This window comes from Camelina sativa, chromosome 11 (genome assembly GCF_030686135.1).
Source record: "Camelina sativa cultivar CO46 ecotype springtype chromosome 11, ASM3068613v1".
Lineage (NCBI taxonomy): Eukaryota > Viridiplantae > Streptophyta > Magnoliopsida > Brassicales > Brassicaceae > Camelina > Camelina sativa.
In genome coordinates, this window is record NC_141890.1 from 4,637,638 (window position 1) to 4,650,867 (window position 13,230).

The window sequence follows — 13,230 nt, forward strand, 5'->3', positions numbered from 1 at the left end:
AGGTTATATAAAAAAAAGACAGCAAGATCCAGCAGGAAATTTAACATGAACAAAACCATAGGCCTCGGAATCTTACAAAATTTATTGTGACTGTACCTCCATGACTCATAGTTTAGTACTGCTTGCCTTTAAGTTTAAGTAGATTGGTATTCAAAGTTATGAGCTAAAAGACAATTAGAGAAACAACGGAAATGCTTATTTTCTAAGGCATCAGTCATTTGTAGGCCCTTTCCCTTTTAAGTAAACAAAACAAAAAACAGTCACGCTTCAATGAAATTACAAATCATCTGATTACATGATAATGCAGAGAGCCCATTCATGTATAGCTAGTAGCTGCATGCAAAAGACTCATGAACATTCTGTTTTTATATAATTCCCCAAGAAGCATTGATCCACAATTCTTATTTCAAGTGAAGCAATGGCAATCACTTTAATATCATTGCAAGTACCCAAAAGACATAGAAGTTAGACCAGAGAGAGTATCATCAAGAACCCAGAGGTTTCCCATTCTCAGAATCCTGCTTAAAGAATGTTTTGAAAGTGTCAATCCTTGTCTTTGCTTCTGGTAATCTCCTATCTTCCAGAAATTTTTTGGTCGCTGTTACGAAACCTTCCTTGTCATGTCGTTTCCATTCCTGACACAGTTAACATGTTATATAAAGATTGAAACCTTTCACATTCTAAAAGTAATGAAGCAAGCATATAATATAAGATTTTTCAAACCTCGAAATCCCATTCTCCATAAAGATCCGGGTCATCTTTGTTCTTCCATACATATGTTTCGACTTGCAGCTTCTCTGAAGTATCCTGCAGATGACAAAAGAGCATCAAGAGGTTTATATATCAGAATCCAATATGTAAGAAAGAATAAGTTGTTCCGATCAAAACATTAATTATACCGTCAGCACCACTTCAACAGCCTCTCTGTCATATTCAACATCCTCAAACTCATCTAACATTTTCAGTTCATCATCTGTGATTCCCTTCAGCACCTACAAGAACAAACACACTACAGTACTTCAATTTCAAATTTTTCTGATAAACCTCAAAATCAAGAGTGTACACAGCCTAACAATTCCCCACAAAGAACAACGGCCTTGACGTTTCTCTATGGATTTCAACTCTCTTGTCCAATATGTGAACAATGGAGATTAGGGATAACAAGTGAACCTTTCCGGTGACTTCTCCGGTACCGTCCGGTAGAATTGTTGGATAAACACGGCCTTTGAGTCTAAACCTGTGGCTGAAAGTTCCCAGAATCTCCGTTAATCAAACATCCATTGGATCCAAAACAAAATGAAATTAGACAAGACAGATTGGGTGCGAAAGAGATAAATAGAAACGCACAAGCCGGAGAGTACGGCGGAGACATGGTCAGGGACGCGATTGAGAAGCGCGTTAACGACTTCGGGTTCCTGGAGACTGCCATAGACGAAGAGATCATGAGCAGCTTTCCCCCTTGACAACATACTCATCTTGCTCTTGCCTCTCCGACTCCGTCCAGTTCCTGCGACTGAGACATAGAAAAATTTTCAAGTGTCCATTGTCCGGCCACGTGTCAAGCACACAAAATTGTGTAATTAACTATGTTTTATTTATTTATTCATCATATAATTAGTTTGTCTTGTTTCGTAAAATTAACAAACTGAAAAATCAATTTCCAGAACAGAGGAATTAAATTAAAACCTCCATAGCCATAAGAAACACGATATCCATTTAAAAAAGACAGATCGGGTCATTACAAAAGAACCTCCAACAGCGTTTAAAGTCTTTTTAAGACACTGGAAATTGTAATGAAATTATCTAAAAATGTTTGCCCACGAGTAAGATAATGATCGATCCTTGCTGATCACATGGCCATTGGTTCAGGACCAGCGGCGTTCAGGATGTCTAAGAGTGAGTTTTGGGGTTCCAATTCCTCGTGCCAAAGCTGCAACTTGTCCCCAGGGTAGAAGTTTCTCGTGACTCCCTCTGAGTTGATCTGTTCAAAAAACAACAAAAGTACTTTTGTTAACTACGTTCCATCCAAGAGATTATAAGTCTTGCTTCCGAGAATTTTGGTCAGAGAGATGACTTACTATGACAGTTCGTACAACGCCTCCACTGGCTCCATCACGGGCGATGGCTAGTGATACCGCCTTCACAACAAGTTGCTGCAAAATACAATAGCAAGGACCAGTTACAACAAATAGGGTTTGCGAGATTTTGGCAAAAGCAGAGATATAATGATACTTACCTCGGCTTCTTCTTTGGTCATGTCTTCTTTCCAGGCCTGATCAAAGAACCCGTAAAGATAGCTCGAACCAGAGCCTACACAAAAACACACAATTCTACTACTTGTTAACAGAAGCCAAGTATTATAGTAAGTAAATAGTAATGACAACTGAATCGAATACAGCTACGTTCAAACCAAAAGGTCATAAGACACATAATAATATGGATTTTACCTCCAATGGCAAAAGGTTGCTCCACTACAGTTCCACCTAGTGGAATCCCGTAGATCTTCCCACCCTCATACTTATCCCATCCTCCGACGATGAGACCAGTTTGGAGCATGTTCTGCCCAACAATGACATACAGTGTGTCAGTTAACAATCCATCTCATCAAAACAAGGAATGACCGTACAATACCACACTGGATAGATTCAGGGTACAGAAAACTGAGATTGTACCATATATATATATACACACAATAGAATGCATATATGTCTTGGAGCACTGCATACAGTAGCAATAACACAGAAACTTTCTAGATTTTCATAAAAAATGTTTGTTCTTCAGAGTAGAGGACAACCATTACACCAACACTACGAACAACAAGAGATTCATAAATTCTAGCATGCTAGGTTTGAGATGTAACATCAATCTATTTCTTCAGTTATAATAAAGCAAATATAAAACATAAGCAAGTTTTCATGTATCTCAAGGTCAAACTTCCAAACAAAAATTATCAGTGATTCTGCAGAGCAGGTTTTCTCGAACATTCACATTCCCCACTACTATGAGTTTAGGTTGGTGGTAAGAAAACCACACGAAACTGCAAGCTTTAAAGCAAGCTTGTACCTTGTTATTATAAGCGAGCATCCTGATAAGGTTGGCAGAAACCTTTACAGTTGCAGGCTGCCCCTGCTGAATTCTGCAAACCAAAAGCAAACGTATCATTTTAATCTCCAGATATATAAGCTAACACAAGTATAAAGTCGTCTAGTTTCGTCGAATCAAGGCACAAACGAAACACTCACGTATGCTGGTGAAGGAAGTAGCGAACATAGTCAGAGACAACTTGAGAATCAGCAGCCTGCAAAGGGAACAAGAAGAGAGCTTGTTGTAATCAGTAAAATGCATCTTCAATAACCCAATAGCAAGTTAATCTTGAACAACAAAACATCCAAGTAAGAAACCCAGCAAGCAAAAGAGTTTCAAAAAGAAGTCTAGCGAGCAAAACAGTCACCACAGAATTGGTCAAACAAAAACAAAATTGAAATCCCTAAAGATAGATCCAACAAAGCGAGAGGTTATTACCGATCCAGAGCGGCAGACGTAGACATTATCAGTGAGTTGAGTGATCTTATCAGAAGCCCTGTTCGCTACGTACATCCCTGCGCGAGTATTTCATTCAAAAACAGATCCCAATTTCATCAGCTTTCTCAAAATTTCCCAAACAGAAGAATCGATTACAACTTACTCTCCGTTCCAAATTGAAACAGAAAACAAAGCTCAACGAACATGGAATAAAACCCTAGAAGAGTAGAGAAGGGTGAAATCTAACCGGTGCTGGTACGCGAGTCGGCTCCGAGGACGACACCTCCGTTGTAAGTGACGCCGATGATGGTCGTCCCCATGGAGTGCGGCGCATCGAGATTGAGATCCATCGCTGTAGATATCGAAACTTCTGATTAACGTATCGAATCGCCTGATTTTGAGAGTTTTGCGAGTCAGATTACGGTGATGACTGATGAGAAGACGAAAGCTTGAATAAGCAGAAGAAGAACTGGCTTATACCCCAAGTCGAGCCTCTTTTTTACTTTAAAAAATAAATAAAAATAAAAGGTCGTGATTTACGTAAAAAGCCCATGATCTAATTGTTGTCATGGACCTTCCAAATACAAGCCCAATACGTAATAGCCCTATTTATTTTTATTTTTCTGTTTTAACTTTTTAAAAGGTTTTTGTATTTTTTGTTTTGTTGAAAATGTGACTTATTTAATTGGTTCAATCTTTTTGTTTTCAACAATAGTCTTATTTTCTTCAAAAGGTGCAAAAGTACACTCGTTAGGACAACACACAACGCAACAGAGTTTCAAACACACAAAAGACTACAACACCTCTCTCTACTCGGAAAACAAACGGCCTGATTTCACTCGTCTCTAAAGCCAATTAAGAAGGAAACAACAAGAGAGCTATATTGTAGTGGCAACAGCTTCTGGATGATGAGGAAGTATCTGATGAGCCGTGGGGACATTACTCTTTGACTTGTTAGCTACACGGCTCGCTCTTGATTCCTTCACCGGTGACACCTTCTTCTTTGAGGACTCTCCAAGAACCTTCCTCACCTCGTTTGCCAGCTCTATTACATAATCCTCCTCATGCCCTGTTTAAGAACAACAACAAAATAGCTCAACGTATCAAAAAAAAAAAAAGAGTCTCTCTTTTAAACCTTCAAGTTCAGACAGAGCCTTCGACTCATAAGAGACTATAAAGCTTGAGCAGACGTAGTTTTAAGACTACAAGTGATTATTAATGTTCAATTCGCCTAAAGACTTAAAACAAAACTGTTCAAATGCAAACCCCGAGCCCTTAATAATTATTAATCATGTTGTGGAAGACAAAGGGAGCTTGGACTAACCAATATCGTGCATTGCCTTCTCTAGCAGGAATAGATAATCTCTGTTGTTACCACATGGTCCATTGGCTGTCGCAATTTGTCTTTGGATACACAAAACAACATGCTAATGTGAGGACAAGAATCTGGCAAATATATTGTAGAACAGAAGTTGGTCTGGAGGCTATAATAAGTGTCTACCTTGCCATGTCTTCTAATGGCGCAGGTCCAAGGTAATACTTGTTGGAGACCTTGTCTGGAGTAGACGTGAATCTGAAGATTGCAAAAAATGTATTCATGATGAATGACAACACAAAGACTTGTAGAAGAAATGTAAAAGATACTGCGCTATGGATGTGAGAACAGCCTCTAAGTAACTTACACTATCACTCCAGTTACAGCTGGCTTCAGGGGATCATCTTCCTGTGTAAGTTAAGAGAAGAAAATTTTCAGGTCAATTAGGAGCATAATAGAATAGGCTTATTCAATAGATTCAGGCATGTCATGACTCACCTTGTAAAAGTCTACACATGTCTTGAGATCATATTCACACTCTCTACGTTCCAAGTACTGTGCATAAATAGAATGATCAACACAAAAGCATGAACATAATACATCATGCGATCTAGTTTTTAGACGCCAAAACATACCTCCCTAGCTAGACGTTCTTTTTCTGGGCCACCGCGGACACAGAATGCAGCACCCCACTGTCAAGAAAAATATTGGATTGTTAGTAAGAAAAGAAGAATGTATGAGTAAGTAAGCAGGCCTCAAGAACAGAATCTAAGATCCTTATATCATATACACGTAAGAATTGCTACTTACGCATATGGCTTCTTCAGCTTTCTCGAGTGTGCAAGTTCTTGCAGGGTGTTCTGGTGTACCTCTATGATCAATGCAAGCTACCAAGTCAAATTGAAACACAGGAGAATTAATCAATCAATCTTCAATAGTGGGAAGAAGAGATAAATCAATCAAAATAAGCAAGGGGACAAAATTGTTATCTCAACAAAAGAATAGTAAATACCAAGATCAAATACACGTTTATATCCCTTGATGAAACCTAACACTTTCTCATCGTAGTGAAATCCTGGGTTCCACACAAGAGAGCCATAGCCAAATACCCACATCACCATTTTTCTGCAGTTAATAAGGACAAAATATAAGATTAAGACACAAATCAAGATTTTGTGGAGGTAAATGCCAAAGAAAAATGGACCAACATGTAAAGACAAGAAGATATGTGCTAAAAACACATGTGAAGCGAACAATTAAGACAAATCACAATGGACCAGTGTTGCAAGTGTTAATTCATCTTTAAACGTCAATAGATAAGCTCAGTTTTGGGGGTTCTGTCCAAGACAGCTCAGGAAAACCAAAGACATCTTTTTTATTTTTTCTTTCAATCTGCAAAGAGAGGAAAAATTTCTAGGCAAGCTTATGAGTTTTCTATAGCAATGGTGCAGGTGAAACCGTAAAAGGAAGACATGAATCACCAAACATTTGGAACACAAGACAAAACCCAGTTAGTAAACATGTGTTCCCAAATTCTAGAAAGAAAGGGAAATAGGGATTGGCTTTTTCTATTCAGGTGCAATATATCGTAATATCGTATAATCAAAACAGAACAGTAAGAACATTTCCTTGGATTTCAATAAACATAAACACAACACAGAGAAGATGGCAACAGAAGCTACCTAAACCAAAATGTGGAATAAAGAATAAAAATCAAAACTTTTTACCCTGGAGCACGATCTGCGTGGAGAGAAAAATGAATCCCACCGTGAGACAAGATCTCCTCTTTTAGTTAGACTAAGATAATCCGAGAAAAGCTGAGAAACTCGTGGGAGGAGGAGGAGGAGGAGAGATTACAGAGAAAAGGTCGAAGGAACGACGTCGTATTCAGGTTCGTACGGAGCTGGTAATGGTAATGAGACCACTCAGCTCCTTTCTCCTTCCTTTTCTCTCTGAGACTCTTCCTCTCTACTGCTTCTCGAGATGTGTTCTGATGAGGAGGAGGAGGCGATGTGTGGGAAGAAGAGCATTTATAGAAAGAGAGATGGAGAGACCGAACCGTATGTAATGTTCATGCCACGCATGTTTTTTTTGAGTTCTTCAGATTTTTTTGTCTGTTCTGTTTTCCATTCGTCACGTGACTGGCCGGTGAAGACGCTTTGTTTCTGGCCTTTCCCCAAACAAAAATAAATTATCCTCAAAATAAGGAATCTCTATTCCTATTGAAATTGATTTTGTTTTATTTATTATGGAAACTCAATACTAATATACAAAATCTAAAAAAAAGTTCCTAATATAAATCGAAACGAAAAGGAAAAACATTAGGAAGCCATAGATAATAAAATTGGATGCTAATTAATTTTTTAAACATTATAAGTCAACAGTTGGAAGACAAATTGTTTTAAAATAAAAAATTCTAAGCTAATTTTAAATGTATTTTGTAGAAGCTTGGTCGTTGAGGGAAACAAAGATCTACAATAATTAAAAAAAAAAAAAAACGTGAAAATGTATTTGTTACACAAAGGCATATACATACATTAACATTACTACCAACGTCACTATACAAAAAAGAAAAAGAAAAAACTAATAATATGTTTGGAGCTTAGCTTAAGATAGATAACTAATTTATTTAAACACCTTTTCATGACTGTTTGTTCGCAAATCACGCCATAACATATTTCGAGGAGGCAAATACAGTGTGGATCAAATTATCCTCCAGCTGAAACCCTCCAAACACTAGAGAGGAGAGGTTGTTCTTGCGTTGACTTTCTCCGTCAACGAAACCCGTCACTCAAACATGGCTGTAATAAACAATATCACTATCATAGTTTGGGCCGAAGTCAAAATTGATTATATATAGTTTGGGCCGAAAAATCAAAATTAAAAATGCTTGGGCCTGTTGATGCATCGGCTTCACTTAAATTCAGATATCATCGAGACTCTGTCGTCCGTCTTCTACTGGCGTCGACGTGTCAGTTTCCGACGATCTGGTAATGCTCTCAAATCATCTCTCCCTCGCTGTTGTTTGATGCTCATTCTTTGGCCAGTTTTGAGTAATCCTCGTATGCATCTTGATTCTTCTTCGAATTTCGTATGCTCAAATCAATTTTTGTTTTATTCTTCAATGTTGAAAAAAAAATCTAGCTGCAATTTTTGGGGATTTTTTGTATGTGTTTAGCTCCTGAATTTTGAATATCGTTACCCATTTTTTTTAAGTTTTTCTATTCTCGGATTCATACAATACTTTTGAGTCGAAACAGCTCAAAAAGAACATGAAATCTCATTGTTTATTTGTTTAAGTTCTGATCTAGTCTGCAAGAGACGAACATGCATATGCACCTCTCACTACTATATAAAATATTTTTGGTCATTGTTCAATTTGACAAAGTGTGTTTAATGTTTCAAATTTACAATTTTGTTGTAGTTAAATGTGTGTAGCTGTACAAGGTTAATCAACCAAATTTGCAGTGAGCTTTTTTTTATAGGATGGATGAAGGAACTTCGGGTTCACGGAGATTGCGGTCTCAAGTAGCTCCGGACTGGACAGTCAAAGACTGTCTGATACTCGTCAATGAGATTGCTGCTGTTGAATCGGATTGTTCTAATGCTTTGTCCAGCTTTCAGAAATGGACGATGATCTCAGAGAACTGTAACGCTTTGGATGTACGCAGAACTCTCAACCAATGCAGGAGGAAATGGGATTCTTTGTTGTCTGATTACAATCAGATCAAGCAGTGGGAATCACGTTCCCAAGGCAGTGCTCGTTCGTATTGGTCCCTTAGTGTTGAGAAGAGGAAGTTACTGAATCTCCCGGGGAATGTCGATAAAGAGATTTTTGAAGCCGTCAGTGCGGTTGTGATGATCCAAGATGACAAAGCTGGTACTGAGTCTGACAGTGATCCGGAAGAGGACGACGTTGTTGATATCACTGCTGAATTTGGTACATCACACTATTCTCCTCTTGCCTTTTTACAAATCTTTAGAACAAATAGCACATAGACACTGTGTTTTGAGATACAGAATGATGAAAATTGTCCGGTATAGTTGATCAGGCATAGATGAGTTTTCTTAGTTAACACTCTGCTGCTTTGGTGCTTCCCGTGCCACCGTAAGACTCTATAGTGACTGAGCTACCATATGGTTTCTTGCTCATATTGCTCTATTCTTAGTCACCATCTTTAGGTTAATAGATGTGCATAAATGTGAACTGCTCCATTTGATGTTACCCGGATCAGTCATTGCTAACCCCTCGAAACACTTTGGTTGCAAAACTCAGCTTATGTAGGGTCCAAAAGATCAAGACAGCGAGCAACGGTTACCAAGGAGATCCCGCCACAGAAGACAAAGATACAAGAGCCACGGAGATATAGAGTCGAGGAATACAGTCAACAGAAACCTACAAAAGCAGCCCATCCCCATCAGAACAAAACCATGGAGGAGGAGAAGAAGCCGGCGGAAGAAATATCTACAGATGAAGAAGAGGAGGAACCAATGAACATAGAAGAGGATGTAGAAGTGACGCAAGCGAAGCTTAGTTATAAAATTGACTTGATACATGCGATAGTCGGTAGGAATCTAGCCAAGGACAATGAAACAGGGGATGATATTAGTATCAAGGACAAGTTGAAGTATGTGAGACAGCAAGGAGACGAGCTTATCGCTTGTCTGAGTGAAATTGTTAAAACTCTTGGTAGGCTCCGTGAAGTTTAATTTGAATGATTAAACTGGATGAAAACGCTGATCTACTTGTAATACAGTATTGTAGACTTGTAGTGAATGAAAACGCTGGTACTATGTAAATCTGGCAGTGTTGTAGACTTGTAGTGAATGAAAACGCTAGTACTATGGCAGAAATGAGAGTGAAAAAAATATCGACTCCACTGGGGATCGAACCCAGAGTCTCTGGTTTCGTAGACCAGCGCCTTATCCATTGGGCCATGGAGTCTTGTTATGCTAGATATGAAGAAATGCCCTTCCTAGACGGTTACATTCTAGGACTAGTTGGAACGTGGAACCAATTCAAAACAAATTAATAAACGAAAACAAAATTGCATGAATTTTGAAGCCATGCATATATGATATATCCAATGTTTATAGTTTATGTATCTTAAATAAAATCCATTAAAGTACTCTATTTTTTGGATTGAGTATATATCAATATTTTAGACTAATACAAAAATTATCAACTAGTGATATTAGCTCAATAAATAATGTGGAATGGCAATATATTTAAATTTCATAAAATTTATACAGTTCATGTGTTTTTGACAACACTTCCATGTTATTTTAATAAAACATCTATTACGATTTTCTTTTAAATGTATATCCAAGAATTTGTTAGAAATAAGAATTTAGATTTATAAATCTAGTACAAAAGTCAAATTTACACAGACATAAGAAACACACGTAATCAAGTTCAGATAATACAAAATTAGATGAGTAAACACACCATGGAAAATCTTATGTACCAATACTTGGTTCCACGTTGTAGGCGAAAACGATTGTGTGCTTGACCTTTGCTGTCATTTCACCATCAGCCGTCCTTTCATCCTTCTTCCGGCAAAAAAACTCATCTCATTTGAATTTTCCAAAGAAACAGTTTCGGACATATAAATCTTAACACTTCTTCTCAAACCCCAAAATTTCGATATTTTTCAAAGAAATGACCCGTGATGACAAGTTCTCGACCGTATACTTTGTGTTATTAATCGCCGTCAGCTGCTTCGCCGTTACTACTACATCCGGTGAAGGTGACGCTGATGCTCTTTTGAAGTTCAAGTCATCTCTCGTCAACGCCACAGCGCTCGGCGGATGGGACTCCGGCGAACCTCCTTGCTCAGGAGAGAAAGGAAGCAACTCTAAATGGAAAGGAGTGATGTGTTCAAACGGCTCAGTTTTCGCTATCCGTCTCGAGAACATGAGCCTCTCCGGGGAGCTTGACGTACAGGCTCTCGGGTCAATGCGTCGCCTCAGGAGCGTCAGCTTTATGCGCAACCATTTCGAAGGGAAGATTCCACGTGGACTCGATGGATTAGTCTCGCTTGTGCATCTTTACCTGGCACATAACCGGTTCTCCGGGGAGGTAGACGGTGATTTGTTCGATGGAATGAAGGATTTGGTGAAGGTTCATCTAGAAGGAAACCTGTTTTCCGGTGAGATTCCCAAGTCGTTAGGGAAATTGCCGAAGCTTACTGAGCTGAATCTTGAGAACAACATGTTCACCGGGAAACTACCGCCGTTTAAACAGAAGAATCTTGTTACCGTTAACGTTGCTAACAATCGATTAGAAGGTCGGATTCCGTTTACTCTCGGCCTCATGAACCCTACATTCTTCTCAGGTGATCATTATCCTCATTAATTTCTGTGCTATATTCACATTTAAGCTTCCTATAAAAATAAACTAAAAAAGTCTCTTTACACATATTTTGATAGTCGATGATTTTTTAAGACTATAATTATAATCACGATCCATGGGAAATTTTGAACTGATTGGTTTTATTTGGAGTCTTTTGTGAGTAGTGAGCACGTTAAATTTTGCATGTAATGGTTACAATATGAATTTATTTCTTCTTTTGACGTCCTTATTAAAATTGACAAAATATTTCTGAAAAATACAAAGTTTTGACAGAATAATTCGGATTAATTTATTAGTGGGCCTGTAAAGTAATGGGCCATGAAGATATTAATTTAAAAAATGGTTTGGGCCTAAAAAACAGGAAACAGGGGGTTGTGTGGAGCGCCTTTGCTTCCGTGCAGATACACTCGTCCGCCGTTCTTCACCGTGTTTCTCCTTGCACTCACCGTCCTCGCCGTCATCGTCCTCATTACTGTTTTCCTTTCCGTTTGCATTCTCAGCCGCCGTCAAGGCAAAAACCAAGAACAAAGCCACGGACACGTCCACGTTCACCCCCCAGTCTACGGACAAACCGAGCAACAATACAGCGAGAAGAGCTCGCAGGACTCCAAGGTCTACAGGAAGCTAGCCAACGAAGCTGGGCAGCGAGATTCAACAGCAACATCAGGAGCGTTATCAGTCGGAACTGCGGAAGAAGACAAGAGAGGAGGAGATCAACGGAAGCTACATTTCGTCAGGAATGATCAAGAGAAGTTCACGCTTCAGGATATGCTTCGCGCGTCGGCGGAGGTTCTCGGAAGCGGCGGATTTGGATCGTCGTACAAGGCGGCTTTGTCGAGTGGCCGTGCGGTGGTTGTGAAACGGTTTAGGTTTATGAGCAATATCGGGAGAGAAGAGTTTTACGATCATATGAAGAAGATTGGAAGATTGTCTCACCCTAATCTTCTTCCTTTGGTAGCTTTCTATTATAGGAAAGAAGAGAAGCTTCTCGTTACTAATTACATTCCTAATGGAAGCCTCGCTAATCTCCTCCATGGTATAAAAATTGAAACTTTACTCTGTTTTGTTTGGTTGTTTGTTCATCTTTCATCTGATGATTGATTTGTTTTGCAGCTAATCGAACACCAGATCAAGTGGTTTTGGATTGGCCGATTCGATTCAAGATTGTAAGAGGAGTTACGAGAGGTTTGGCTTATCTCTATAGAGTGTTCCCTGATCTGAATCTTCCTCATGGCCATCTCAAATCTTCCAATGTGTTGCTTGACCACAACTTCGAGCCTCTTTTGACGGACTACGCACTTGTCCCGGTGGTGAATAGGGATCAGTCACAGCAGTTCATGGTGGCTTACAAAGCACCTGAGTTCACTCAGCAGGATCGGACTTCGAGGAGGTCTGATGTGTGGAGCCTTGGGATCTTGATTCTTGAGATTCTTACGGGGAAGTTTCCAGCGAATTATCTCCGGCAAGGGAAAGGAGCTGATGACGAGTTAGCTGCTTGGGTTGAGTCTGTAGCGAGAACAGAGTGGACAGCTGATGTGTTTGATAAGGAGATGAAAGCAGGGAAAGAACATGAAGCACAAATGTTGAAGCTGCTCAAGATTGGGTTGAGATGTTGTGATTGGGATATTGAGAAGAGAATTGAGATTCACGAGGCTGTTGATCGAATAGAAGAGGTTGACAGAGATGCAGGTGGAGGTCAAGAGAGTGTTCGATCTTCATACGTTACTGCTAGTGAAGGTGATCATCGTTCTTCAAGAGCTATGACTGGGGAGTTCCCGCTCATGTAAACAGCTTTAAACTGAAAAAGGCTTGGTATCTCTCTGGTCTCCACAACTAGTCTTCTTCTTCATCTAATTCTCGTTTTCTTGATATTTGTTGAGCAAAGTATGTGTCTTTGTTTGTAGGTAAAGACAATTACCCCTTCTTTTTTAAATTGCCAGGGTTATTCGCATTCAATTCTTTTTTTTTCCTAGTTTTATCAGATATGATTGATGAGTTAAGCTTCAAGCTTTTGTTCTTTTGTTGATTTTTTCACGCT

The 13,230-nt window shown here is 39.1% G+C and overlaps 5 protein-coding genes and 1 non-coding gene across 8 annotated transcripts; 2 read left to right on the plus strand and 4 right to left on the minus strand.

The window, feature by feature from the left end:
• Positions 1-234: 234 nt before the first annotated feature.
• LOC104721709 (AIG2-like protein C) lies at positions 235-1,515 on the minus strand. The gene is made up of 5 exons (XM_010439753.3): positions 1,348-1,515; positions 1,171-1,243; positions 900-992; positions 724-807; positions 235-635 (listed from the first exon to the last, which is right to left on the minus strand). Exons 1-5 carry the CDS (start codon positions 1,473-1,475, stop codon positions 486-488), a joined length of 528 nt encoding a protein of 175 aa, XP_010438055.1. The 5' UTR covers positions 1,476-1,515; the 3' UTR covers positions 235-485.
• Positions 1,516-1,691: 176 nt separating this feature from the next.
• LOC104721710 (proteasome subunit beta type-6) lies at positions 1,692-4,175 on the minus strand. Its single transcript, XM_010439754.2, has 8 exons — positions 3,770-4,175; positions 3,523-3,599; positions 3,243-3,298; positions 3,064-3,136; positions 2,448-2,559; positions 2,237-2,310; positions 2,079-2,153; positions 1,692-1,981 (listed from the first exon to the last, which is right to left on the minus strand). The coding sequence occupies exons 1-8, from the start codon at positions 3,870-3,872 to the stop codon at positions 1,850-1,852; spliced, it is 702 nt and encodes a 233-aa protein (XP_010438056.1). The 5' UTR covers positions 3,873-4,175; the 3' UTR covers positions 1,692-1,849.
• A 43-nt stretch (positions 4,176-4,218) lies between these two features.
• LOC104721711 (gamma-glutamylcyclotransferase 2-2) lies at positions 4,219-7,052 on the minus strand. The gene is made up of 9 exons (XM_010439755.3): positions 6,565-7,052; positions 5,850-5,962; positions 5,648-5,724; positions 5,473-5,529; positions 5,336-5,392; positions 5,205-5,245; positions 5,024-5,095; positions 4,847-4,926; positions 4,219-4,591 (listed from the first exon to the last, which is right to left on the minus strand). The coding sequence occupies exons 2-9, from the start codon at positions 5,956-5,958 to the stop codon at positions 4,401-4,403; spliced, it is 684 nt and encodes a 227-aa protein (XP_010438057.1). The 5' UTR covers positions 5,959-5,962; positions 6,565-7,052; the 3' UTR covers positions 4,219-4,400.
• A 474-nt stretch (positions 7,053-7,526) lies between these two features.
• On the plus strand, positions 7,527-9,691 carry LOC104721712 (uncharacterized). 3 transcript variants are annotated; one of them, XM_010439758.3, is made up of 3 exons: positions 7,527-7,827; positions 8,323-8,777; positions 9,114-9,691. In XM_010439758.3, exons 1-3 carry the CDS (start codon positions 7,724-7,726, stop codon positions 9,545-9,547), a joined length of 993 nt encoding a protein of 330 aa, XP_010438060.2. In that variant the 5' UTR covers positions 7,527-7,723; the 3' UTR covers positions 9,548-9,691. The 3 variants fall into 3 exon arrangements, with proteins under 3 accessions (XP_010438060.2, XP_010438058.1, XP_010438059.1); XM_010439756.2 differs by having other exon boundaries at positions 7,732-7,827; positions 8,306-8,777; XM_010439757.3 differs by having other exon boundaries at positions 7,788-7,899; positions 8,306-8,777.
• Positions 9,692-9,709: 18 nt separating this feature from the next.
• Positions 9,710-9,782, minus strand: TRNAR-ACG (transfer RNA arginine (anticodon ACG)). The gene has a single exon. It is a non-coding gene; the product is annotated as a tRNA-Arg (tRNA).
• A 544-nt stretch (positions 9,783-10,326) lies between these two features.
• Positions 10,327-13,209, plus strand: LOC104721714 (putative LRR receptor-like serine/threonine-protein kinase At4g31250). The gene is made up of 3 exons (XM_010439759.3): positions 10,327-11,175; positions 11,554-12,228; positions 12,306-13,209. Exons 1-3 carry the CDS (start codon positions 10,500-10,502, stop codon positions 12,977-12,979), a joined length of 2,025 nt encoding a protein of 674 aa, XP_010438061.1. The 5' UTR covers positions 10,327-10,499; the 3' UTR covers positions 12,980-13,209.
• Positions 13,210-13,230: the final 21 nt, after the last annotated feature.

What these genes read in the sequence shown, in the direction of transcription:
- LOC104721714 (XM_010439759.3), top strand. Translation starts at nt 10,500, where the DNA reads ATGACCCGTGATGACAAGTTCTCGACCGTATACTTTGTGTTATTAATC. An exon ending in GAACCCTACATTCTTCTCAG is followed by an intron (nt 11,176 to 11,553) that starts GTGATCATTATC and finishes CCTAAAAAACAG; the next exon opens with GAAACAGGGGGTTGTGTGGA. An exon ending in CCTCGCTAATCTCCTCCATG is followed by an intron (nt 12,229 to 12,305) that starts GTATAAAAATTG and finishes TTTGTTTTGCAG; the next exon opens with CTAATCGAACACCAGATCAA.
- LOC104721712 (XM_010439758.3), top strand. Translation starts at nt 7,724, where the DNA reads ATGCTTGGGCCTGTTGATGCATCGGCTTCACTTAAATTCAGATATCAT. An exon ending in TGTCAGTTTCCGACGATCTG is followed by an intron (nt 7,828 to 8,322) that starts GTAATGCTCTCA and finishes TTTTTTTTATAG; the next exon opens with GATGGATGAAGGAACTTCGG. An exon ending in TGATATCACTGCTGAATTTG is followed by an intron (nt 8,778 to 9,113) that starts GTACATCACACT and finishes TGCAAAACTCAG; the next exon opens with CTTATGTAGGGTCCAAAAGA.
- LOC104721710 (XM_010439754.2), bottom strand. Translation starts at nt 3,872, where the DNA reads ATGGATCTCAATCTCGATGCGCCGCACTCCATGGGGACGACCATCATC. An exon ending in CGACTCGCGTACCAGCACCG is followed by an intron (nt 3,600 to 3,769) that starts GTTAGATTTCAC and finishes ATACTCGCGCAG; the next exon opens with GGATGTACGTAGCGAACAGG. An exon ending in ACGTCTGCCGCTCTGGATCG is followed by an intron (nt 3,299 to 3,522) that starts GTAATAACCTCT and finishes TTCCCTTTGCAG; the next exon opens with GCTGCTGATTCTCAAGTTGT.
- LOC104721711 (XM_010439755.3), bottom strand. Translation starts at nt 5,958, where the DNA reads ATGGTGATGTGGGTATTTGGCTATGGCTCTCTTGTGTGGAACCCAGGA. An exon ending in AAGAACGTCTAGCTAGGGAG is followed by an intron (nt 5,393 to 5,472) that starts GTATGTTTTGGC and finishes ATTTATGCACAG; the next exon opens with TACTTGGAACGTAGAGAGTG. An exon ending in CATGTGTAGACTTTTACAAG is followed by an intron (nt 5,246 to 5,335) that starts GTGAGTCATGAC and finishes TAACTTACACAG; the next exon opens with GAAGATGATCCCCTGAAGCC.
- LOC104721709 (XM_010439753.3), bottom strand. Translation starts at nt 1,475, where the DNA reads ATGAGTATGTTGTCAAGGGGGAAAGCTGCTCATGATCTCTTCGTCTAT. An exon ending in TCCGCCGTACTCTCCGGCTT is followed by an intron (nt 1,244 to 1,347) that starts GTGCGTTTCTAT and finishes GGGAACTTTCAG; the next exon opens with CCACAGGTTTAGACTCAAAG. An exon ending in CCGGAGAAGTCACCGGAAAG is followed by an intron (nt 993 to 1,170) that starts GTTCACTTGTTA and finishes TTGTTCTTGTAG; the next exon opens with GTGCTGAAGGGAATCACAGA.